At 39.3% G+C, this 24944-nt stretch overlaps 3 protein-coding genes and 1 long non-coding RNA gene across 7 annotated transcripts in view; 3 read left to right on the forward strand and 1 right to left on the reverse strand.

The window, feature by feature from the left end:
• LOC140927902 (uncharacterized) lies at positions 1–3372 on the forward strand. The gene is made up of 3 exons (XM_073377604.1): positions 1–148; positions 1208–2113; positions 2660–3372. Exons 2-3 carry the CDS (start codon positions 1222–1224, stop codon positions 2770–2772), a joined length of 1005 nt encoding a protein of 334 aa, XP_073233705.1. The 5' UTR covers positions 1–148; positions 1208–1221; the 3' UTR covers positions 2773–3372.
• Positions 3373–7537: 4165 nt separating this feature from the next.
• On the forward strand, positions 7538–23570 carry LOC140927903 (uncharacterized). 3 transcript variants are annotated; one of them, XM_073377605.1, is made up of 11 exons: positions 7538–7800; positions 9422–9623; positions 11435–11593; positions 12179–12464; positions 13763–13945; positions 14393–14482; positions 15147–15239; positions 19718–19840; positions 20768–20899; positions 20998–21114; positions 22072–23570. In XM_073377605.1, coding segments are annotated over exons 1-11 (1530 nt in total). In that variant the 5' UTR covers positions 7538–7799; the 3' UTR covers positions 22216–23570. The 3 variants fall into 3 exon arrangements, with proteins under 3 accessions (XP_073233706.1, XP_073233708.1, XP_073233707.1); XM_073377607.1 differs by lacking the exon at positions 7538–7800 and adding an exon at positions 10166–10276 and having other exon boundaries at positions 9489–9623; XM_073377606.1 differs by lacking the exons at positions 7538–7800; positions 9422–9623 and adding an exon at positions 9813–10276.
• Positions 16427–18130, forward strand: LOC140927905 (uncharacterized). The gene is made up of 2 exons (XR_012164588.1): positions 16427–16719; positions 17340–18130. It is a non-coding gene; the product is annotated as an uncharacterized lncRNA (long non-coding RNA).
• A 1128-nt stretch (positions 23571–24698) lies between the features above and the next one.
• Positions 24699–24944, reverse strand: part of LOC140927904 (uncharacterized) — a 3395-nt gene continuing 3149 nt past the window's right edge. The window contains exon 2 of one of the 2 annotated variants that reach the window (XM_073377608.1): positions 24699–24944. This exon is cut by the window's right edge and continues 801 nt beyond it. The gene's annotated coding sequence lies outside the window, so the exon portion shown is untranslated. The other variant, XM_073377609.1, reaches the window with a different exon arrangement.

The following is a 24944-nucleotide window of genomic DNA, read 5'->3' on the forward strand; positions in this document are numbered from 1 at the left end:
ACTATAAGGAAGGAAAAACGATATTATTTTCGTTAATACGGAACGGAATCACTGAGTCTTTGAGAGTCAACAGACACGAATGCCATGAGTGGGCTGACTCTGGGAACTGACTTTTTTAAGTTGATTGTTCCTCGCAGATCTAACTAAGGTAAGTCTTATTCTCCAGAAACATGTCTACCTTAATTGGTACCGCGAGTTTGGACGATTCGATGAAATCCGGTTTAAATCTCTCCTATCGTGCAGGGTTCTCATGCGCAATTATGTATCCAAAACGTGTGCATGAACTTGGACTGATTTTTCTAAGGTTAGAAGCGTTCTGCATTTTAATTACCTCTTCAATTAAATTCGGCAGTAAACGATTTGTCCCTTTAAACCCACCCGTAAGTTTCAGCGCTGACTTCTAAACAAATTGAACTAGCGATGTTTCAAGCCGAACCTGAGCGTTACGTAGCAAAAAAAAAATGCAATCTTGCAAAACACTATTTCCGCCTCAGCAATCTTCTTTGTCTTGCCTGAGCATATCTGCTAACATAAGCAAACCGTAATTATTCTGGTCTTGAGGTTGCATATGAAATAACAACATCAGATGTTATAAACTTTGTTATGTTTCAACATGAAATATTTTGTATTCTGTAGATCGATGGTTATGTAATTCAAATGACTTGCGCAGGCGCAGAGGACGTTCGTCTCTATGTGGGGGACACTTAAAGGGGAGAGGGGGGGGGCGCTGTCGAAAATTTGAAACCGTAACTGATTTTAAAAAGCGTAGAGTTATTGAGATCGTCGAGAACGGATTTAACGGTGAGTTCAATGTTAGCAATGCCAGAGTCACAAATGACCTGCCGAAAGATAATAAAAACAAAAGTACTCTGCACATTACTAATTTTCAGTCGCATTTTCAGTTAAAAACGGTTTACAATAGGACAAAGTTGGAGTTAATTTGTGGCTGTTGTGTTAGACAGAATGAACATTACATGGTATGCGAGATTTGAATATGTGGCAAACAGAAAATGATAGGCTAGTAAAAAAGATACATGTCAGTAATTAAGTTCATCAGGTATATTTATACCATGAGGCTCCAGAAAGGTTCCAGTGTCATTGCTCTGCCTTTCGACACGGCTAATACGTGTTAAGTTTAAACGATAATGGAAATGAGACACCCATACGAAACGAATTATCTTCTCTGTTTATATCTTCTTTATTACAGATATTTTTACATGAATGGCTCCCCCTGTCTGTCCAGGCAACGATATTACAATCCTTGATGAGGTCCTTGATGGGTACCAATGCAGGGAATGTCAAACGTGCCCCGCAGGGGAGGGACTGTCAGTTAACTGCGGAGACGTCATTACATCTCAAACTTCCGTTAAATGCCTGCCTTGTGTACTCGGTGAAACTTATTCGGGTGGAAATCAAGCTGGTGCTTGCAAGACTTGCCACACTTGTGATGAGTACCGAGAAACCATCAAAGCTTGTACACTGACATCAAATGCAGAGTGTGGCAACTGCACGCAAAGGGCCTACTTCGACAACACCGTGGGAAGGTGCAAGCCATGTTCTCCTTGCTGTAATGATGGCGAAGATGTTTTAGAGGCCGGATGTCAAGTCCCTGGAGTCGCGGCAAACATGCAGTGTACCTTTGCGCGATCTGAGAAGTGTAGCAAAGTAGCGGTGAGGAACGTAAGCATCAGCCCCTCGCCAACGCTGCACCCAACTCCATCATCCACTGTCGACATACCTTGGCCAACGACAACGTATCCCACAACAAAGAATTTAGATAAACCGTCTGCTCTCAGTGCCTCAGCTGCCACCTCCTCTTACTGGATTGCCGCTGGTGCTGGTGTTGCTGTTGCTTTCCTTGTGTTTTTGGTATTTTTGGCAATATTTTACTACCGCCGAAAAAGGAAATACCAAGAGAGGGAAACTGGCTTATCCGCTGATGAGATAGAACGTCTGGAACCAGGCCAAAGTAATGAAACGGAGACAAACGAGCGAGAACCTTTGACTGTGGCTCCGCCCGCACTAGAGCCCTCGACCCCCCCTGTTGAGGAGACCGACCAAATTCCACTTTCGATACAAGATTCCCAGCTACCATCCCGTATTGATACAACAGGTAACTGCGCTGTAGTTACATAATCAGTAAGAGTTAGGTCAGACCAAAACTGAACGAAATACTGAGTGCGCCATCTTTATCTTGTAATAAATAGAATAGATTGCCGCAGCCTCTTTTAATCCCAGGCCTATCAACCGAAACGCGTGGGAGAAAGAACAAATGACAACGCGTGCGTGTGTGCGTGTGAAACAAAAAACGGATGTATCTTTTTGGGCGAACGCACCCGCGCTCACGCGTACTACTTCACTACGTCTGTTTAGTCTGTTCGTAAGCAAATAATAATTTTTCCGCGGTCGTCTGTTATTTCCTTCAAACAACAGATGAAAAAAAAGGAGTTTTAGTTATACAAGCCCAGGTTAGTCTTGGACGGTCCAAATCAAATTGTTTCCGCATGTGTAATCTTCCTCAGCTGTCAATATGCGACCGTCGACCCCAGAGAGGATGTTTCTATAAACAGATAAGTTCCAAAAAAAGTTTTTATACTAGAAGCATTTGAGGCTTTTTAAGTTTTTAATTGACAACTCTTTCTTCCATTTCCTTGTTTAGATTTCAAAACTTGCGAGTCGTATGTAGACCCTCTGGTTGTCCTCTCCCTTGAAGACTACAAAGAGACCGCGACAGCCCCCAGCAAAACTGGTGACAAGCCGGACGGAGTATGACGTTTATATCTGCGAACTTTTCTTATACTCATAGTCAATTATTTTGTTAGGGATGTCTTAAGTTGACTTTAATTTATCTGAGAAAAAATTACTGGAATGATAGTTCTGTTCTAAAAGAATATAATACTCTGAGGCGTTTTTCCGGTCTATCACAAGTCAAAGATATTTTAATGTGACCACCCGGACGTCAAGGCTAGTAAATTTTGAAGTAATATTTAACATCACCACTGTCCTTGCGTGTAATTTCTTATAACTTGGTGGTGAGAAATTTAGTCTTTCAGGCAAGTTTATGAAAGGTTTCCTTGAAAACAAACTTTTCATCAGAACCACAAGGCCACAACGCCGAAATCAAGGCCTTTCATTTTGCAGCCATATTCTATGGTATTCCTCTTGTTTAATGGTTCCACTGACAACTGACTATCATATAGTACGCTCGAACATGATCAGCGACAGTCTCTCTTTTTGCCCTGCATAGTGCGGAAGTAATCGGCTTTACAATGGAGTTAAATTTGCTTTTGTCAAACCTCATTTACTTGATTACCTACTGTATGTGGAATATTATTAAAATGGCTTTAAAATAAAGAAATATCTATTTAATGATGTTCGTGAATTTTTAAACATCCCTCTTTGGGAAACACGACTATTTTTAAATCATCGTGGAGTGACTTCCCTCTCGGTGTGGTTTAGAAACGGATCGACGTTCATGCAGTGAGCCCATGAGGAAAATTGGTTCCTTAGTGATAACTTACATGCCGACAAATGATTTCTTTAACAAACGTACCCGCGTCTACCCCGAATGCCAGAGACATTTTTTTAGCGCGGTTTCCGGTTTCTTCGCTACTCGTGGCTTCGGCCCAACCTCGTCCCCAGGGCTTTTCCCTCAAAAAATGGGTGGGGCGGGAAAAGGCCCTGGCATCGGCTGGTCACATGTACAGCCCAAATATTCCTGAGAAGCTAATTTACATGCAACCCGCTGGTTTTGCGCTGACAGCAGGGAGTAACAATGGAAAATAATAACATCGCGAACTAAGTCAATATTTTCGCGTGTGTGCGATTCAAAAGCTTAAGATCCATTTAATTGCGCATTATTCAAATGCTACAAGTTTATGAAAGGGCGTACCGGCTCTACGTTGTCACGTACAAAATATGTCAAATGCTTCAGAGTTGAGACAAGCTGTTCTCGACTAGTACTTCAACTAAACTTCATCGTGACTGTGGAATTAAGCGATCAAGCGGAAAGTGACTTTGTCCAATGTCAAACAAAAATTCCGGCCTTTGCCTCCAGGATCTGCCGTGAATTTAGACAAATTGAACTTAATTGAAATAGAATTGTTCATCAATATCCTTTATGGAGTTTGGTCTTCTCTACAACCCGACCATGAAACAAACAAATCTCCGCGACGGATGCAAGTCAGCCCTCCAGCCAGGGGATGAGGACAAAACATGACCAGGGGTCCATGGACCCCCACTTTGGACCGGGTCCATGGACCCCCTGTCATGGACCGGGTCCATGGACAGTTTTTTTTAATAATGAGAAATGAACAAAAACAGAAATAGTGCAAAAATAAGGTTAAAAAACAACAACAACAACAAACAATGCTCGATTGATCAGTAATGTTTAATTGTGCTTACATAGTGTAAAAAAAAGGGGGGGTCGGTATCTCATGCCAAAATGCTGCTTGTTCCAATGAATTGTTTTCTTTGATGGGTAGATTATGCTTCGGAGGAAAACCTTTTGACTGAGCAAATGTGAATTTTTGCCGCTTATTTCATATTGAGAGGTCGTGACACACATTGATTTTCTACCTCTTTTACAATGTAAAGCTGTTCATTGCGGCTGATTAAAAGGTTTTAAGGTTGTTTAATTTCTCCAAAGTGCATCCTGGATCTGAATAATTCTAAGCCACTTTCTTTTTGTCCATGAATGTCACTTTCTCCTGCAATGTTTTGTCACGCTGGGCCCAGCTCCTTAGCGCTTCTAGCACGATTATAAATTCTCACGGATAGTGATTTACAGATCCAGATCTCGAAGAAGAAGAAGTGGCATGGATTGTAGCTTATTTTACTGAAGCTACGTCAACTATGGAGAATTGCGATGTGACTCAGTCATGATTTCTCTGAAAGCAATGAATTCTTGACTCCAGCTTGTTTTTCTAAGGGTGATGCGAGTCTTTGCCGGGGAGCGCGTTATTCCTCTCTTGGTGATAACTTTTGAATTAGCTTAATTTGACAGTCTTGCGACTGCACATGTGCAAGCAGAGTGTACGTCATGTAAGCACAACTAAATATTTGTGATCAATCATGGGCATTGGTCGACAGCGTCTCGTCAATTTTTTTTTTTTTTTGCACTTTTTCTGTTTTTGAGTGTCCGTGGATCACTGGTGCAAAACCTTCTTATAAAAATAAAAAAAAATCTGTCCATGGACCTGGTCCATGACAGGGGGTCCATGGACCCAGTCTATGAAAGTGGTCCATGGACCCGGTCCAAAGAGAGGGGTCCATCTGGTCCATGTTTTGTCCTCACCCCCAGCCAGGAACGATGACAGGTCACCGATCTGAAACATTTGAAGACCTCTTATATCTTTTCTCTTCCGAGGATAAGTACAAAGGATTTTCCTTGTGTTAAAGAGAAGATCGACTGATCGATTGGAATCAACTACAGCTCTGTCGATTTTAAGTGGATCCAAGTCTTTCTTGTTGCTAGTCGTTTAATCGCAGAGGTCAATGAATTTTTCGGGTCATACAGGATAAGTCTAAACCAACGCGTGTCGCTTTGATATGGCTGTCGAGAAAGCGGACTTTTCCAGTGCAACCTTCATGCATGTACGTATGACCCGGGATGTACGATAGCTTGTTCGTCATTTATACCTCTCTATAAACAGAAGTTTTACAAATGTTACTCGCTGTCCCCTTCATAGAAATCGGAGGAAAGCAAAAAATTACCATAGACAGTATCTGTGACAAAAAGGAAACCTTGTAAAACTTTTCGTTAATCGCCAAGAGATATAAGAGGTCGCCCAAGATCGCGCGCTGTGAGGTTACGCATAATTTTACCTTTTCACTTGGCGCTAATTTATTACATCCAGGATTTTAGGGTGTACGAGGAGACACGTGACCAGCCGATAGCAGGGCCTTTTCCCGCCCCACCCATTTTTTGAGGGAAAAGCCCTGGGGACGAGGTTGGGCTTCGGCCAACACCGAGAATTCCCGCCGCACGCGAGAAAAACCTCTGGTACCCAGCTAGGGCAACCCGCGTCTCAACGCACTCACCACACATCTAATTAACAGAGAATATAAACACCGTTTCATCCAGGAAGAAATAAACGGCAAAGTACGCCTTATTCGACGCAGCCACGCCCTCAAAATATCCACAAGACAGGAATCTGACAGAGTACCATTTGTAGTAGTAACATTCAATCCAGTTCTTCCCAACATAAACCATACTATTTCTGGCAATCCACAACGATGCAAAGAAGAAGTTCCTTCTTCTCCTCTTATATCCTACCGCCGTTGCAATAATCTACGTGACATCCTAGTCAGAGCCAAACACCGTAGACCACCCCCCAAAACACCTGGAACTTTCCGCAGTAATACTAAGTACGTACAAGAAAGAAGGCGTGTCCTTTTGTCGTCCTACCCCGGGCACAGACTCGTACCCAGTCGCTACTTATGTGTTTGGGAGTGACAGAAGATTGGGGGTTAGGTTAAGGCGCGCGGGGTGCCAAAACACATAAATAACCGCCGTTTCACACCACTTCTCCCCTCCAGATCATTCCATCAGGGACAGTATCCGTAAGGCCCGCGAAGGATCTTTTTAAAAATGTCTAAAGGCAAAACACTTGAATCCTGTGGGATGAATAGACGAGATGAAATTTAATCTATTGACAGAGCTATTGACATATATTTTTTATGTAACCTCTTTAAGCAAGTTTTTGTCTATTGTATTCCTCCACCTATCATATTTTATTTTTTATTTTTGTATTACATTTTATATACAGTAACCGTTTATTCTATTCTCGCTTAGCTTTTCTAGCTCCCGATAAAGACTAGTTTTGTTTAGTCGAAATATTGGGCAAATAAATTTGTAAACCTTAACTGTCCGATAAGCTTTGCCTTCAGTTTTAATTAAGTGTACACAAAGAAATGCAGTGGAGCAGACTGACGTAAACATGGAAAACGGAAACGGACTTTGAGTGGTCCAAAGTTTATAAAGGCTATAAAAAAACAAGCTTTAAGGTCGAACTGTAGTTAGAATTTTAAAAGGCAGCTACAAAACTTTCCAATTTGAAGATCAGCTGCCCAAAAAACAAGTGAATTAAAAAAAAGCAGGAAAAATGGACGATGAACGTCTCCGGGGGGCATTTCCTTATAAGAGGCTAATGGGGATGTGCCGCTAGATGGGGTCGCATTTTCACGACTGGTGTGACTATAATGGGGTCGAAGTTTTCAATAGAGTTACTAGAATGAGGTCGCACATTTTCTGATTTTTGGGGTAAGACAGTTCTTCATATTTACGGTTAGCAAACGTACCAGAATGTCTATACTGTAGGTGAAAAGTAAAGTGTTCTTCATTCAATATAAGGTAGGTAGTTGGGATCACGAAAATTACATATTCGCTCAAAAGTGACTAAGATGGGGTCTAGGGCATGCTAGGGGCTTTGGGAGACCAGGGGCACATCCCCCCCCCCCCCCCCTCCCTCCCAAGCGAACGTCCGAGGTGAGCTTGGGGATCCTGTGGCGCTTCAATGCGAGTCGATTCTTTCCAAGCTGGCAATTATTGGCAAAAAACATATTCTTCGGCTAAATTTTGCGATCTTATTATGCTTGGGGATGGCGATTATTCATCCTTTAGAAGGGGTCCTTTGGGTCCAACGTTATGAATAATCACGTGGATGTCAAAGTAGCCTGACGGTCCAGGGGATTTCCGGCCGATGAGGATTATTTTGGCGTTGCTTGTCCCTACAACGACCATAAAGACGATCAAGTAGAGAAGAACACAAACCTAGGAACTGTAAAATTCATTAGAAAGTAAGTCAGCTAATGGTCAATCTCTTAGAAGTTCAAAATTGAAAGTTACGCTTCCGGCAAAACCATTGTTTGAGTGCAAGTATTGTTCTTTGATATCGACTGAAATCGCTACACAAAACAATTATGTTAAAATAACCATAGTACTATCATTGTTCCGTCTCCTCCCTGAAGATAAAAGAACGTAAATCTTCAAATTTGAGTTTTTTGAAAATTAGAAAAGTCACTGAGTAAGACCTTTAAGCTAAGCTCAGAGCCACATGTATGCTTTAATATGCATGACAGTATTTTTCGCTACGTCGACATCTCACGCACGCCAACAACATGTATTATAAAGTATGTCTTGAAACTTGCTAAACAAAGGGCAGTTGCTGCTGTAAAAAGCATATTTTAATAGTAGCCTTGGTGATATTGGATGTTCTTCTTTTAGAATTTGTATTTGTGGGTGCATGTTTTTACCAGTGGGGAGTGCATGAGGCTCTTGCACATCATTGCACCCATATGGGTATTACAGGGTACTCTGGTGTAAAACAGTTAAGTTAATGGTATAGGAATGAGAGGACATTTATCTTAATTGAAGGAAAGGCCAACTGGAAAATCTGCTCTAAATTCTCAGCTTCCTAAACCCGACAATACACTATTTTATCAGGGTAGTGAAATGAACAGATGGTCAGAGTTTGAAAGTTTCCATGACATTAATCCCACCCAAGCTTATGTTCATTTCTTTTCCTCCCAGGATTGTGCAGTCTCAAAGTTTGCTTAATAGTACAGCCCTGCTGCTTCTGTGCATCATTTTAGATATGCTGGAATATAACTGGGGTCATATTCTGTGTACTTATCGATCTTGTGTAATTTGTGCACCCCTTGGTCGAGTATCAGCCAATGAGTATCGGCCAACAGTGTCGACCGATACTCGACCAAGGGGTGCACAAATTACACAAGATCCGTACTTATTGACTGAGTGGGAGGGCTGGACGGTAAATTATTATAACTCAGTCAATAAAGGCTGGTTTTCAGTGGCGTCGGAGTCGGAGTCATAATCAAAAGCGTAGAGCTTTTGATCTAGTAACAGCGTTCTGATTCCGCTTACGACTCCATCACTTACATTCCGTTTATGATCCAGTGAAAACCAGACTGTCAGAGTTGCAAGCAGAAGTATGGGAACGTACTTTGTGATTGGTTTATTCTTCCGCTTCTGCCTCCAACTCCGACAATCTTGTTTTCCCTAGATCATAAGCGTAATGTAAGCGACGGAGTTGTAAGCAGAGTTAATGGAAGAAATGGAAACATTCTGGTTCTTCCGACTCCGATTCCACCCCGCTTATGACTCCACTTATGACTCCCATTTTTTATTTTCACTAAGGTCATAAGCACTCTTACAACTCAGACTCCAACTCCATCACTAGTGAAAACCTGTCTTAAGCATTTTATCATAATTATGACAGTTGTGTTCTAATTTGAATATTGTTTTTCTAGCAGAGCCGTATGCATTTTTCCATCCCTATCACTTGACGCATAGCGTATGGCCCTCAGATACAGGACTTTCTTTTCATATGGTTTTCTAATGAAATTGCACACGGGGCCATTCAGGTCATATGATGATTTAGCATTTCTGCAATTTCAGTGACAGATCTTGTGGAACCGAGTCCTCAGACCCGTGAACAGATGACTGAATTTTGGAACAAGCACTCCACTGCACAAAGTGTTGAAGAAATGATGCTAGACAGCAAAGCAGAGGTTCTAACACAGCATGAGCAACCTGAGGTCTTAGGAATGCTGCCGTCTGTCAAAGAAAAAGATGTCCTGGAACTTGGAGCTGGCATTGGGTAACACATTTCTTTACGTTTTGCCTCACATGCCTTACTGGAATGTTGATTAAGCAGCAAAGCAATCACTTAATCAATTTTTTTGTGAAGTAGTTACTAGTTCAAGGAATGGTAATAGTTAGTTGATGCAAGTGGTGGTTACACATATATATGTGAAGCTCTCAAACAAGGCCAAAAAAAAAAAGAAAAGAAATTAAGTCTACAATCATGTATATTGGACAGTAAAAATGCAAACATAAAAAGCCAAGTTTTCAAGAAATTTCTGCATTATTAAGTTGGGTAAATCAATATAATCATTTTCATCTGAAAGTTTTTGGAGTTACAGTGTAAGTGTTGTGGATGTTGATTTTAATAAGTCAAGTTTTTGTTTTTGTTTAGCTTTTTAACACTGGGTTTTTGTCTTCTCATTTCTTTACTTATTAGAGTATCACAGCTTCAAGGCAAAGCTGATGTGTGTGATTTTGTCAGGCTTTTAGTTGCAATTTGTAAAGAGCTGTTACCAATAATTTGCTTTTGATTGTATTATTATTGCCGCATTTCAGTCCCAACACTGATTTTGAGGAGCCTCTTGTTTGAACATCACTTTTGGTGATGATTGCAGAGGCTTCCTCTGACTGTAGCAGTAGTTCCTGATCATAATACAATATGATAAGGTAAAATAAATAAATCATTACACATCACTGACTGACAAGGGCACTCTCACTTTTAGTATTATGTTTTGCAAAGGAGATATACAGCAAGTTCTTGGGGCTCACATGATCGGGTGGAGTGAATATCCTGTTTTCTGTTCCATAAATAATTTAGACATTTTTAGAAACAATGAATATTGCTACTTGTGCTTGCTCCCCCACACCTCCTCTGGATGGGATGCTAGTCCACTACAGGCTTACCCCCAGCAATATATCTGGGTAAAACACTCTACCAGACTATCACATCTCACGGAATGCATTTACATACATGGCAAGACTTAATTTGCAGAACATTTCTTATGAAATACCCACAATACTAGTAACAACGTAAACTTTGCTGCTTCCTTTCTGAAGTTCTTCTGGATCAATTCACTCTATCCAGTACTCTAAGAGACATCAACAAAAGTTGGATCAGACCAGATGATATTAACCCCTTAATTAAGGTCACAAATTGACATAAGGCTTGGGGTATTATGATCACTGGGTTTGATATGATCCAGACTAATCCAGGTTTTGTCAGTAGCCCAATCTAAACAGAGCTGAGCTCTAGCAGAGCCAGATGGTTCTTGGCACCAGATTTATGCTCTCTGGAGACTTGAAAGTCTTATTTTTTTCATGCAAACCACATGCTGGGCACCCTAGATTTTACAGGTTCAGAACCTTGGGCTTCCCCCATTTTCCTTAGAGCACAACCTTGCTGAGACATTATGATACTTTATGTGATCAAAGCTCATGAGCACATACATGTTAACTTGTTGTTTTTTCCCCCAAACCATTAATTTGAAGTAATAAGATGAAGCAACCATTCTGAGAAGACCAGTATCCTAATTTGAGGGTTTTTCATGAAATCTAATTTCACAGTTTGGTTGAATAAATTAATCATGTTAAGAGGAAGTAATTATTAGTTTCCTGTTTTGCTTGGTAACACCATTAAACCACAATGAAAACAGAAACAAGAAGTGATTCGGGTTAGCACGTTTCGTCACACCTACACTCCTGGGAATAAATCATCTGATCACAAGGTTGATGCCTCTTCAAGGATTTGATGCAATGTTTGCATTAATTGCAGTTTCTGATTTAAAATGATTGTAGTACATGTGTTTTTTCTCTTTTCTCACACAGGCGTTTTACTGGAGATATTGCAGAGGAAGCCCGTCATGTCACTGCTGTAGATTTTATGCAGTCATTTATTGACAAAAACAGGAAAAACAATGGAACAAAGTTTGACAACATTGATTTTGTATGTGCTGATGTAACAAAGCTTGATTTGCCTAAAGATAGGTACGTGAATGATGATTACTGCAATATATAACTGCTAAATTATATTGTAAATGATCGCCTAGGCCTCAGTTGTTTAAAAGGCAGATAATGCTTATAATGCACTAGCTGGATGAATTTCTATCCAGTGAATAATGCAATTAGTTTAAATACTTATCTACTGGATAGTGATTTATGGTAGATAGTGCTTGACAGAGGCCATTTTGGGTTTGGGATGGTAATTATAATGATAATTTAAAAAACTGCAAAAAAAATATTTGAAAGGAACAGCTGAAGTCAACAGTGGAGGAGTGGAGAAAACAGAAAAATTTAGATTCCCCGTGGGGAAATTGAAGCAAGTTTGCAATTAGTTGTTTCAAAAAAAGAGTAAATAGGACCAGGAAAGATCTGGCAGCAACAAAACAACATAGAACAGAGTTAAAGAACGAAGAAAACTGATTCCTCCCTTTCCCTGATGACTGTTACCAACTCATGATTTGCTGCCAAGTCTAAATTGACGTTGATATTTTCCTGGGGTGCTTTCATCTCTTCCTTGCTTTTCTAACCTCTCTTTTGAAATCATTTCATTCTTTCTGTGATATATTTCAGCTATGATGTTATTTTCTCCAACTGGCTTTTGATGTACCTCTCCGATGAAGAAGTAAAGAAGCTGGCTCAAAACATGCTTCACTGGCTTAGAGATGGTGGACACTTGTTCTTCCGTGAGTCTTGTTATCATTCATCAGGAGACATGAAAAACTCTGATAACCCAACTGTCTACAGAACACCTGTGAATTACACAGATCTCTTCTCTGCTGTGAAACAGCCACAGTCCAATGGAGATATTTCAGTCTTTGAGGTGATCACAAAACGAGCAGTAGAAGCTTATACAAAGGTAACAAAATGGGAGTATTGCTTAGTGCCAATTTACTTCTGTAGATATGAAGTAGATATCAGGGAAATCTAACCATTTTTTTGTGATTTTTGTAGGCATAGCATTAAAGCTGTAGCCAATGATTTCAAGTTTCAATCCATGTCCATCTTTTCTTAATCCATTGCAACAGATAACAGAAAACACATTCAATGCCTAAAAATAGTCTTCATTGATGCCAAAACTGGTGGAATTCCATTGATACAAATCAATTAGTTTTAGCTTTTTAAAAAATAGAAAGCGTGACATAGCCACTTTTTAAAAGTTGGGGTACAGCTATGGAAGTTAAACATGAGGATTAAGGCATAACATCAGAGATGAAATAGTGGATGACCTATCTGGAAACCTTGATTAGCAACCAGTCAAACACAAAAGATATCCATACGATACAAAAATATTTTAAATACTGGAAGCGTATGAAGCCCTTTTGGTGTTGTCTGCCTGAATATTTCTTAAGGAAATGATGAGAGTTAAAAAACAAAAGAAACTAAGAATCGAACCAGGTTTTAATCGGAATTTCATTTTGAACTACTTATGTACGTGCAACAGCTGCAAAAAGAAACTACAGTCTTAATTATTCAATAATATTGTGAGCTCCTCAGGTGAGAATATTGTAGCCTCAAATGCGATAGATATTTTCTCTTTTTTTCTGAATTATAATCATCATACCGGCTTGGTCTTGTACGCTGGTGAACTGCCAACTCCCCAGTGCAGGTCCCCTATGGTTGGTGTAATTATAGTTAAATTTCAACCCTGCTCAATATAGAGCCTCCAGTAGCATTCGATCTAAAACTTAGAAAGTCAAGAGTTTGATTCTCATACACCTGAAGCTCAGAATTTTTTCTTGCCTTTCTTCTTTCTTCTTTCTCTTTCTTCACTTAATAATATTGTACAGCCTTGATCTTGTATGCTGGTGGACAGATGATCTCGAGGAAGTCCAGATACTGGTCCCCAGTGGGTGGTGTGATTTTTTGACCCTGTTCGCTATAGAGCTTTGAGAAGCTCAGTGGTTAGAGCATCCAATCTAGTTGAACTCGGAGAGTCTTGATTTAATTCTCACCAGGATCGCGGAATTTTTTCTGTTCTTTCTGGTGATAGATTTTTCTTCTTAATCAATTTCCGGAACCTTAAGCTTAGTAATAGAAGCCAGTGACACCTCTTCCTCAGTAAGTTTGGGCAAACTTGATTTATTTTACAGATGTATTTGAAAATGAACCTTTCGGTGTCAATCGTAATTTATAATCTATTGTATATTTACACAGCATAAGAGAAACAAACATCAGTTTTCTTGGTTGTGGAATAAAGTGTCATTCAAAAATGGCAGCAAAGGGACTCACTTGCAGGAATTCCTTGATACTAATCAGTACAATAATGCAGGAGTTTTGATGTACCAAAGAATTTTTGGTGAAGGATTTGTTACTCCTGGGGGAATGGCAACTACAAAGGTACTTTATGTATAATTTGGTTATTTTTCAACTTGCAGATTATATGCTGACCCTTGAAAATCTGAGGTTTCACTTTTATACCAATCTTCTCTTTCCCATTTTTGACCCACCCCACCACCACCAATTCAAACACAAACCAAACCTCTCCCCAAACAGTTTTTGCTCTGGTTGCAGAATGTTGATTCAATGAAACAGTCACTTATCATAACAGAGATTGTTTAGGGGGTTCCTTCTATAAACCTCCATAAGATGCAGGAAACATCCCTTTTCTATATGACCTGCCCACCAAGGGTTTTCTTTTCTTTTTCTTTTCAAGAGAGAGCAAGCATAGTGTGAGGAAAGGAATGAACATCTGTAGAGTTCTTTGAGATGGAGTTGTCCTTCCAGAACTAGGAATTTGACATCGTTCAGTGCTGAAGATCAAATATTTGTGTTTTTTTTTTTCAGGAATTTGCCGGCTGTCTAAACCTTCAGGAAGATCAAGAGGTGCTGGATCTTGGGTGTGGTCCTGGTGGCAGCACCTTTTACTTAGCTGATGTAAGTATATAACAATTTTAAGGAAACACAATTCACAACATTAGAACTTGGGTCAATTGTAGTACTAATGTTGACAAGTTGTGCTCTCCCTTTCAATGTTGCCCCTGAAATTGGACAATTCCACCAAAAAACCATTACAAAACAACATTGGAAGGGAGAAAGACAGGTACCAGAGCAGTATGACCCAAGCTGGGTGTCCTTGATTGTGGCTTAGATATCCTCCCCTGTGTGCTAAATAGTTTTCTTTTGGGTATGGAGCTGCAGGACATTTACTCATGTAAAAAAATTATTAACAGTTATTCTACGAGTGCACGTTGGATATGAGTTGGCTATAATCATCTCATATCCAACAAGCATGAGTGGAAAAATTGTTTTATTGAAAACGCCCACAAAATATTGATAATTCTTCCCGACTTTATTTGTAAAAACAACCAATTTTGAGCTTGTTTTTAATTTTGAGCAGATGCATACAGTTACCATATTTGGAGAGCATGGTATAATGGCTCATATTTGATGGCTAAGACAATCAGAGCTCTAGAATTTCATTATCGAATGATTCAGGTTTTAATAATTGTTATTATATAATTTTTATAAAGATTGTTATATTGCATCTCGACCATCAGAAGCATATATGCTCTTTTTCAACATTTTTTGTTCATTTTAGACCTTCCATGCTTATGTTCTTGGAATGGATCTTTCAGCAAATATGATCAACTTTGCCTTTCAAGCATATGAGCAGTCAAATAAAACAAGTTTGGTATGCTATAAGTATATAATTATTCTAACACATGTTAATAGATTAGTATGGGGATTACATTTATAGAGTGCAGGTCTGCTAGGGGAGGGGGGCAGGGTGGGGCACAGAGACCTTTGTGTTCAATAAACTCTTAGGGACTGTTCGATTGACTTTATTCCAAAGTGAGACTAAATGGAATAAACTATAAAAATCCTTTGTTTTGGTATTATTTTATTGTATTGTTATATGTAGAAATCTGCTTGAAGTAAAGTATTCCAATTAACATGTATGCAGCGTTCAACACCCCGTTTGCACGGGGCTGGACATATTTTTCAGTGAACAAAATCTTGCACGGATCCGCCTTTCGTTGGATCAGAATTGGCTCAATAATCCGGTACGCTTCCACTTTTTCGCGGATTCTTGTAAATGGTTAGCATTAGGTAACATCGGCTGAAGTCAGATTATTTCTTTCAGTAAAATTACATGAAGAACAACTTAAGTCCAACTTTACTGTGTAATATAAAAGTGAAATAGAAAAACTCCACTGTGATGCTTTGAACGCGGGTCACTTGCTTTATAGCCTACATCCATATCCACTACACCATCGAGGACTAGCTGCCAAATCCAGTAATTTTTAAAATCTACATGTTCTTTTATATGCCGTACCCCATTACAACATTTGAAAGCTAACCGTTTTCAGTTCAGTGCTTAACCCCAATCACTGCAGATCAGTGCTTAACTCTCTACTATGTTCTCTCCATAAATAGAGCTCTGTCGTTTTGGTTTCTTCAGCTATTCTAGCCTCATTCTACATTCCAGTCTCGTTCCATTATGAAAATAATGCGTTGTGTAAAATTCATAAGGTGTCCCATCTGGCTGCACTCGATGTTATCTAACGCAAACCCTTGTAAACACCTGAACTGTGCAAGTTGGAGGCTTGGTGCCTAGTTACGTGCCTTTTTGTTGCACAGGTAAAAAAAATTTGTCCGGACCCATATAATAACGGGGTCTAGTAAGAATTCCGAACGTCCTGGTACAAGAAATATTGAACAAAACTTGTCCGTACTGTATGTTAAACGCTCGTCAGCAGCACTAAAATTAAGCAATAGTCACAGTCGAACCTCCACTAACGGCCACCTCTCTACAACGGCCAGTTTTTTTGGCGGACAGTCCATATATTCACTCTTGTTTCAACCTCTCTACAACAGTTCGGGAGTATGCCAGTTTTGGAAGAAGCGATGACGTCATGATTCCATTGTTCTGCTAAAAACACGCAAAAATAGGAAAAAATAATCGCAAGAAACAAGGGAGCTTTTTTCAAAGCCTGTTCCAGGTCTCCTCGTTCAATATCCTGGACTTCCAAGCTAGCAGTACCGATGAAGAAGCCTTCTCCTTGCTTTTTGAATGTCAAGGGAAGTTTCCTGCCACATTTCGGTAGTTAAACGCGAGAGTTTTCAAATGGCCTTCGACGCCGCCGCCGCCATCTTGACGGGTATCGAATGTAAGTACATGACTTTATGTTTAGTTTTCAGTATCTTGCCGAATTTTCACGAAATCAAGACTAATTTTCCTCAAAACTACAACGTGTAAAGTGTGTTCAGGCAAAGTTTCATCGATGGCAACAACCTAGTAAAAATGGCAACCACTTACTGAAAATTGCCAACGGACAGGAAGAGTTACTGATATTGATGGTTATGCCTTAGTCTGTCTATGTAGTTTTAGTTATAATTGATCAGGTCTGTTTTTGGTCGTGTTCACCGGCAATGAACGCGACTCTCATCTAGAAATCACTTTATTGATCCACATCATGTGTGTGAAATGAGTTTTAAATCAGTGTGAGTAGATTCTTATATTGATTTCTTATATTTTGATCAGGATTTCCGTCAAAAATGTAGACAAACATATGGAGATATTACAAACATGTTGTCGCGTTTGTGCCAAAAAGCTGGGAAAAGGAACCAGGAAGACAAAATGCTAAATATCTTCAGAACGACATATTTGTGCTCTGAGGGCAAAATATTGCTTTAGGTTCGCCTTATGTTCCACTGTAATGAAAAATTTAATGTCCAAATTCAACCCTACCTCAATAAAATTAAACATGTTTTTTTTGTTTCTTTGTAGTGTGGTCACAGGCTTACCCACCACAAAAGCCCCTCCTTTGACCCTTTCAAAAATGGGTAAGAGGGAAATAGGTTGGAGGGGGGGCTTATATACCTTGTGAGTGGAAGCTCACACTCAATGACCATTCAACCATAGAAGAGATTGTGGCCCTTATTCAAGGGGCTTTAAAGGAGATAGATGAGGAAGGAGTCATGGAAGTGGAGGCTTGTGAAGATTTTCTCTACATAATGTTCAATCCCTCACGTCAAATATTGTTTATACTTTACAGATGCCAAATACATAATATGTTCAGTCCCTGTCCTGTGCAAAAGGTCAATCTGAAACATGAAAAATGCCACACTCTCCCCCATCAATCCCTGTGCATGGGCAATAAGCCCACATTTGATGTCATAATATCGAATATGTGTGTATTTGAATAAATCCTAAATTATTGAGATTCTCTTGATGAAAAAGCATCTATGTTAATGCATCGTCTTCAACAAATCATCCTTCCTAATATATAATACATGAGAGACATCTCACAAGATAACTATTGAAAATCGATGTCAGCTGCTACTGTCTTCATTATATCAATTAAGTTTTGGTTTTTGGTTTTCATGTCCGAGAAGGTGTTAAAAAAACGAGATTTTGAGATAAAAGAGTGTGTATAATATGCGAGCCAGCGAGCCATGGCAGCGAGTCATGCAGGTCAGAATGAAAAACAGTAATACGGAAAGAATTAACTGTCAGGACCTAAAACAAAATTTTTCTTTACAAAAAACAAAATGTAACAATAAATAACTTTTATTGTATCTTTACTCTGATGTGTGAGCTTTGTTTTCTTGAAAGTGCTGTTCAATAGAAACATGAAGAACCAGCTATGAAAAAGAACTTTGGAAAACTTATGTTGTGTCCATGCCAAGTGCAGTAATCATTATTATTTTGGGCCAAACCTTGTCTAATAGAATTGTTTGAGGGTCCCCACAGAGAAGACTTGGAGAAAAGTGCTCCTCAAAGTTACAATGCCTTTGGTTTAAAGGCAACCCCAGAGTTAAAAACAATAATTTAGTATTATTCGGATGTAACATCAAATCCCATACAAGAAGATATTTTATAACAAACCATAACCTTGTTGATCTCTGACCTCTGGTCAAATCCGGTGGACTACAAGACTATAGTATCCTATTTTAATCAATAGATACAAAAGCATGTAACAAGCATAATTCTTAGTTTTCTAATATGTATATTAAATTCTAAAGAGCCTCTTGCATTTGTTAAGCTTGACCAAATAATCAGTGAACTTCAGAAAGTGGAATAATTGAAAGCAATAGGTTTTTTTGAAGCGGGACAAAAAAAAAATGATCAGGGATGATAAGTAAGATTTTCACTTTGTGGGTTTTCAAGAAGAAAACGCGGGCACAATACCCTCAGAAATCCCTTGTAAACCTGTTGCATACCTGGACGGAACCACTTCAAGACATAAACCAACAGAACATCATATTCGAAAAAAAACAGATATTTTACTCACAAATGACTCGCTTGCACCAAAACAATAACCTGAATTACAGCCGTCTTCTCCGGCCAGTCGCTCACTCGCGGGACAGAAACAGAAGCAACGGGAAAAATTACATTAACACTTACTGTGAAAGCAAACATAAGGAAATGAATTATAGAACAACTCACTTTTTAGTTGTTTCCAAAGCATTATTTTTTCCTTATGATACAAAAAAATAATGAAATAAATAGGCACAAACTTGTTAGCGTGCTTACCTATTTTCGATGTACTGATTACATACGCAGTGAGTGCGCAGTGCCTACTAAGCGCGCGATAAGCGAAGAACTATAGCGCAAGAATGGTTACTCCCTGTCCTCAAGGTACTTCCAAATTCATAGTAACGAAAAGACAAATAAAAGGCTCGATAAAACAAGAATAAACGACAATTTTGGTCAATACTCTTTCGTCTCCTCTCCCTTGTCCGCCATTTTGTATGTTTTGAAAATGACCATCGCCATGGTGATCATGTTATGGTTGGTGACGTAGACCATTGTTTTCGCTTCTTCCAAAACTGGCATACTCCCGAACTGTACAATGGCCACTTTCTTTTGTTCCCAGGGTGGCCGTTGTAGAGAGATTCAACTATATGTTTAAACTTGAACTCTGATGACAGAGTGAAGATTCTGCTGCTGAGACATTACAGTATATTACGGAAAAAATATTCTTCAACACCAACAATTTGATGAAAGTTTAGCAGAGCTGTCGGAACCCATCCGGTCCCTCGATCCGTGATGACGTTTGCTGTTATTCGCAGCCTCGTTTTGATGAGACTGCAAATTGAGGGAAGTTGTAGCCTTGATCATGAACTCTGTTTTAAGCGTTTTTTTGTGACGTTCTCTTAAAGGTGCAATTTGAAGTGAGTGACTGCACAAAACGGGAATTCCAGTCAGCGAGATTTGATGCAGTGTATAGTAGGGACACCATTCTTCACATAGAAGACAAAAATTCTCTTTTCACAAAAATACTGGTGAGTTCTTTTGAAGCAACGTAATGCAAAGTTGTTAGACCTATTATTTAAAAATAAAACTAGATCAAAGTTTTAATTGTCCTCCCAAACTCACTAACACAGGCAATTGTTACCTTAAGTTGAGAACGTTCTGTCAGAGTTACCTGGAAAAAATGTGATCGGACAATTCGTTCACATCGGGACCGTTCAGGATATCACCAGAAAAAGGGACGAGATTGCGTTAGGTCAGCTGTTTTGGTAGAGCTTGGGAAAAACAGCGAAAAATTCACACGTTTGCGGAGAAGAGAAAGTTGATCTTCTGGCTAAAAACACAGCAAGAAAAGCAAAAATACAACTCGACAAACGACAACTGCTATTTGAAGATAAATATCTGGTAGATTTAGGTTTCTGGGAAACGCCCACCTACCCCTCCCCTAAGCCAACATTTTGCCCTAAACGAGAAGTAAGTGCTAATGTTGGCTTAGGGGAGGGGTAGGTGGGCAGTTTTTCACAAACCTAAATTGATCCGACTAAAAATCAGACTTTTGCCAAGGAACAAGCAAAATGGTATGGTTAGAATGGTTCAGTGTGAACGAAACAGCTATCCGCACCAATTTTCAACCGGTTGAAAATTCGTGCGTTGCCATGTGAACGTAACCATAGTATTCTGCCCTGGAAATTACAAGATAGAAATACGCAAAATTTGTCACAAACTTATTATCCATTGTGTTTTAAAGTAATAGCTTTGATTATCATTTATCTTACTACTGATTACAACATTTCAACCGTTAAAGGCCAGTCGTTATCTGGCGAGTTGATTTGCTGTGTATAACTCTAGATAGCTCGATCTGAAAGAATAAACGCAAGTCTAATAAAAAAGAGATAAAAATTCTCACTTACTAAGTTCGATAGACGATTTTGACTTTTCAACTTATTCATTTCTAATAGCGCTGGTTAAAGCCCGGAGGTCAGCTGCTCATCACAGATTATTGCTGTTGTCCTGGCGAACATTCAGAACAATTTAAAACGTACCAAGAACAACGACAGTATCACTTGATTGATATAGAGAGCTATGGACAGGTGAGTCACTAACCCCTCTGATTCTCCCAGTTAGCCTCGTACGTGGAATGCGTGACGAACTATCGTGACTAATTATCGCTTGGATTTTTTTGTTACAGCTCCTTCGTGAAGTAGGATTTGAGGAAGTGTCAGTTGAAGATAGGACAAAGCAGTTTGGAGAAATCCTTGAATGCGAACTAAAGAATTTCGAGAAGACAAAAGATGAGTTTGTGAAGGTAAGACGGTGTACTGGCTAGTTGAGGGGAGGTTATCTTATAAGCTGTTTTGTATCTGCCAGTGCCCTTGAAGGAATGGTTTTCGAACATTGCGGAACGTGTGGCCAGAAGCTTGAGAGTCCACTCCACTGAAAGGACATTTATCGATTTTTCTTTTGTTTTTGACCCCCAAAATATTCTACGCTAAAGCCCGTCACATTCGCCTGGCGATTTGCCTAATAGTTGTAGCTCCAACGCTTTCCAAAAATATTCCGTGTCGAAAAAAGAGGTGACTCTTGCCATATGAAGTCGTACTGGTCCATGGTTCTGCAAGAATCTTTTCCTTCTAAACTCGCAGAACGAGTAAAATGGGGATGAGCCACTGTCTTAAAACAGGAAACTCAACACAACAGTGAGTAAACAATGATGCACTCTCTCCGAAACGGGTCCAGCCTCGTATAGATAAGCACATACTGTCACATATGTTCCCTGGAATAGCCAGAAAAGTCCAAGTTCCATCTAAATATGATTTATACTAATGTGTGTTTAACGAAAACCGGCAAACAAGGCCCTAGCTTTGGAAGAGAGATCTTGTATAGTATGACCTATGTTTTGACAGACTTTATACCGGTAGACTAATTGCATGTTCACTATTAGCTTTCATTTCTAAAATACTTTATTCACGAGTTAGCCATAGGCACCCTTTGATTTTGGGTATGAATTATTTTGAACGAATAATCAAACTATTATTGAGTTCGGCTTTCGTATGATCTGAAGATGTATGCAAATCACCGAGGAGGTCATTCGCCGAGGTACATCTGTAACACCCTCCTCAGAATTATTCTTCAGATTATACTCAGTCTCATCTAATAGTTGCTAACAGCCAGTAAATTAAAGGTCTCTCAGTCGGACTTGCTAGCAAGTAGTTAACATTTGAAATCTGTTGGTTAATACGTTTTCCTTTGTTGGTTAATATAGGACTTCTCAGAGGAAGACTATAGTTCTATATTGAGCAGCTGGTCAAACAAGCTTTCAAGATGCCGTGATGGAGAGCAGAGATGGGGATTGTTTTATGGCAGGAAACCTGTCAGCTCATTGTCTCACGCGCTGGAAAGAACATGATTGCTTGGAATCCTTTTCCTGGGAGATACCCAGCTGCGACTAGACAGATGTTTGATTACTGAATATGACGTTTGCTTTAATTTTAACTAGTTGCAGGGCTTGTTTACAAGCTACAATCTTGGACAGAATAAAATGGAACAGCAAACACCCACACTCCCGAAATCAAGGATCAAGCCGCACGAAAGCCAAATCGCGGGGGGCTAAATTTTCTATCTGTATTTCGTGCAAGATTGTAACTTGTATGACCGTAGTCTTAGGATCACCCAAGGCGGCCAAGGAAACACAACGCTTTAAAAAAGAAGAAACTTGCAAGGGCTAGCTAGGATAATAGAGTCACCAAATATACTTGGAAAGAGACTCTTAGACCGAAATTTATAAGTTATAAAGATAAAATTATATTGATAGTTGAAATCAATTACTGATTTTTACATGATATGATGACCAATTACGCATTACAGTGATATTTATTTTGATACATGCAGTTATTGTAAAAATAGAAAATAAAAATAATAAAAATAGAACAGCCTTATTAAAGGATACTATATAAAAAAAACCATCCACGCTGATCAGGCAATTGATGTCAATTCACTTCACAGACCAGCGTTCAGAGTACGTACAAAATAAGTTAAAATGTGCATTTAATAGTAAATTTGAACATACTTAGGTTAAATTTAGTGTCGCTAATTTCACCAAAAAGTCTGGTCTTTAAACAAATATCCTTTGCATTTTACTATGTATGTGTTCTTTAAACTTTACTCAATTAAAACGAGGCCTTTTTTGCTTGGTGAAGAAATTAGCTGGTCGTGCGTAAAGGTGCATGTAATAGACTTTTTGGCCTGTCCACACTATTGCGTTTTCAGCCATCCCGAACTCGAAGCCTTCTGCCGGAAACGAATATCAGGTGTCACGGTTTCAGTAATTTCGTTTCTGAGCTATACATGTAATCCGACGTGTGTGATTCTTTTAAGCTTGCTTTCCAGTCAATACCGCGGCCATTCTTGAGCTTGTAAACCCGTCGTGTATGAGAAGCTAAAAACCTCCTTTTTTCTCGTTTTAGAGTGGTCTCAAGGCCAAAACAGTGTTTGGAAGGGAATTAAGACAATTTTAATGAAAAGTGTTTTGTTATTGTTGTTGTTGTTCGTTTGTGTTTTAATCGTGAAGTATAGCTCTGAATTGAACCCTTGAGTTTTTATACGTCAAGAGGTTTTGGAGTTTGTACTGATTGTTTTTATTCTTTTATATGACCCTTTTACACTTCCCCTTGTACACAAATTGATCACCGTTTGAGTTTTATTGTAGCATTTAAAATAATAACTTTTAACAAATGAAAAATTAAAGTTTGTATTCGTTAATGCAACGTTGAAACTCGTTTTCTAGTTGAAGCCTGCGTTTGTGTTCGACGTTATGCCCTGGTAAAGATCTTCTCTCTCCTTTTTCTTGCCGTCCTTTCTTTCTTCCTTCAAATTGCAAGTTTTTAGCAGATCGAACCGCTCGGTTTTGCTGCAGTTTCTTCTTTTCTGTAAGAAGGTGACTCCGAAAAATTTCATTATAACCAAGACACAGCTGGAGTCAAGGAACGCTTTATTCAACACATCCAATTTCGGTTTGAAATTTCGGAAACGGAACAGTATACTCCGGTTGCTCAGACCCGGCCCAAGCCACCGCGCGTTTGGTTTGGTTATTCTTGTAAGCAGAATGCAAAAGAGCGTTACTGAGGACAACAATTTTGTCAAATGGAAAAGGACATTTTGGTCCGACCAAAAAAAAATGAGCTGACCGGTGAAAGTGAACCACCTGCAAAGGTGGTCCCGAATATTCCGGTCGGACCGAATCGAAATGGTCAGTTCCATTTGATTTCTAATCGAAATTTCCGGAATTTTGGGCTGAATGGAAAGCGCCCAAGATCTAAAATAGTTTTCCCTATGTTTGGTTCTCTTGAACTTCACACCTTTTCTCATGCCCCCACTTCACACCAAGCTTACCCTAGAACCCTATCAACCATTTCTACCTGCCTAGACACCGTTATCCCATAGCTTATGAAGTTGGTGTCCAAGGATGGACGGGTTATCTGTGGGGGATGGGGTGCATTTAAAAACCTATTATTGGAAAAGGAAAGGGGTACAATTTTCATATGAAAATTCTTTTTTTTTTGGAGGGGGGGGGGGGGTGGGTTAAGTATTGTTATAACACAATTTTCTGAAAACCCTCTGCCCCCGGGTCGTAATAAACAATCGCTCCCTTAGTATTGATAAAACCAAGTCTTTGTCTTTATAAAAACAAATGTTTGTACAGTTAGAAAGTTCAGTCAGTTGTATGACTAATCTTTAATATAACCAGCTGATAAAATAACATCCTTGAGAGTACAGTCGGGAACCTCGGCGCTACAACGAACTGACGAAGGATCAAGGGACTGTTTAAATTTGTTCGTTATAGTCAGGTTTCGTTACTATTAGTGGGGTAAGGAAAATTGGTCATTATACCGAGGACTTTGTTATATAATATAGAGGTTCGTTATTTCGAGGTTCCACTTTAGTATGAAATGTTAGGTTCAGAGTGTCGACTGTTTCGCGTGATTGGCTCTTATCCAATCAGATTTCTAGCTAACCTGTCATAATGCCTATATATTGTCTCCTGTTAGAGGCGTCCCTTAATAGCAACAGCGTTAAAAGAGAAGTATGTAATGTAGGTTCAAATTTTCGACTGTTTTACATTCATTTCACTTTTATTTC

This window comes from Porites lutea, chromosome 2 (assembly GCF_958299795.1).
Source record: "Porites lutea chromosome 2, jaPorLute2.1, whole genome shotgun sequence".
Classification (NCBI taxonomy): domain Eukaryota; kingdom Metazoa; phylum Cnidaria; class Anthozoa; order Scleractinia; family Poritidae; genus Porites; species Porites lutea.

Excerpts from the sequence above, each read along its gene's own strand:
- LOC140927903 (XM_073377605.1), top strand. Across the intron at positions 19,841-20,767 it reads CTCTTTTCACAAAAATACTG|CGCTGGTTAAAGCCCGGAGG; the intron begins GTGAGTTCTTTT and ends CATTTCTAATAG. Across the intron at positions 21,115-22,071 it reads CAAAAGATGAGTTTGTGAAG|GACTTCTCAGAGGAAGACTA; the intron begins GTAAGACGGTGT and ends TGGTTAATATAG.
- LOC140927902 (XM_073377604.1), top strand. The coding sequence starts at position 1,222 with ATGGCTCCCCCTGTCTGTCCAGGCAACGATATTACAATCCTTGATGAG. Across the intron at positions 2,114-2,659 it reads ATCCCGTATTGATACAACAG|ATTTCAAAACTTGCGAGTCG; the intron begins GTAACTGCGCTG and ends TTCCTTGTTTAG.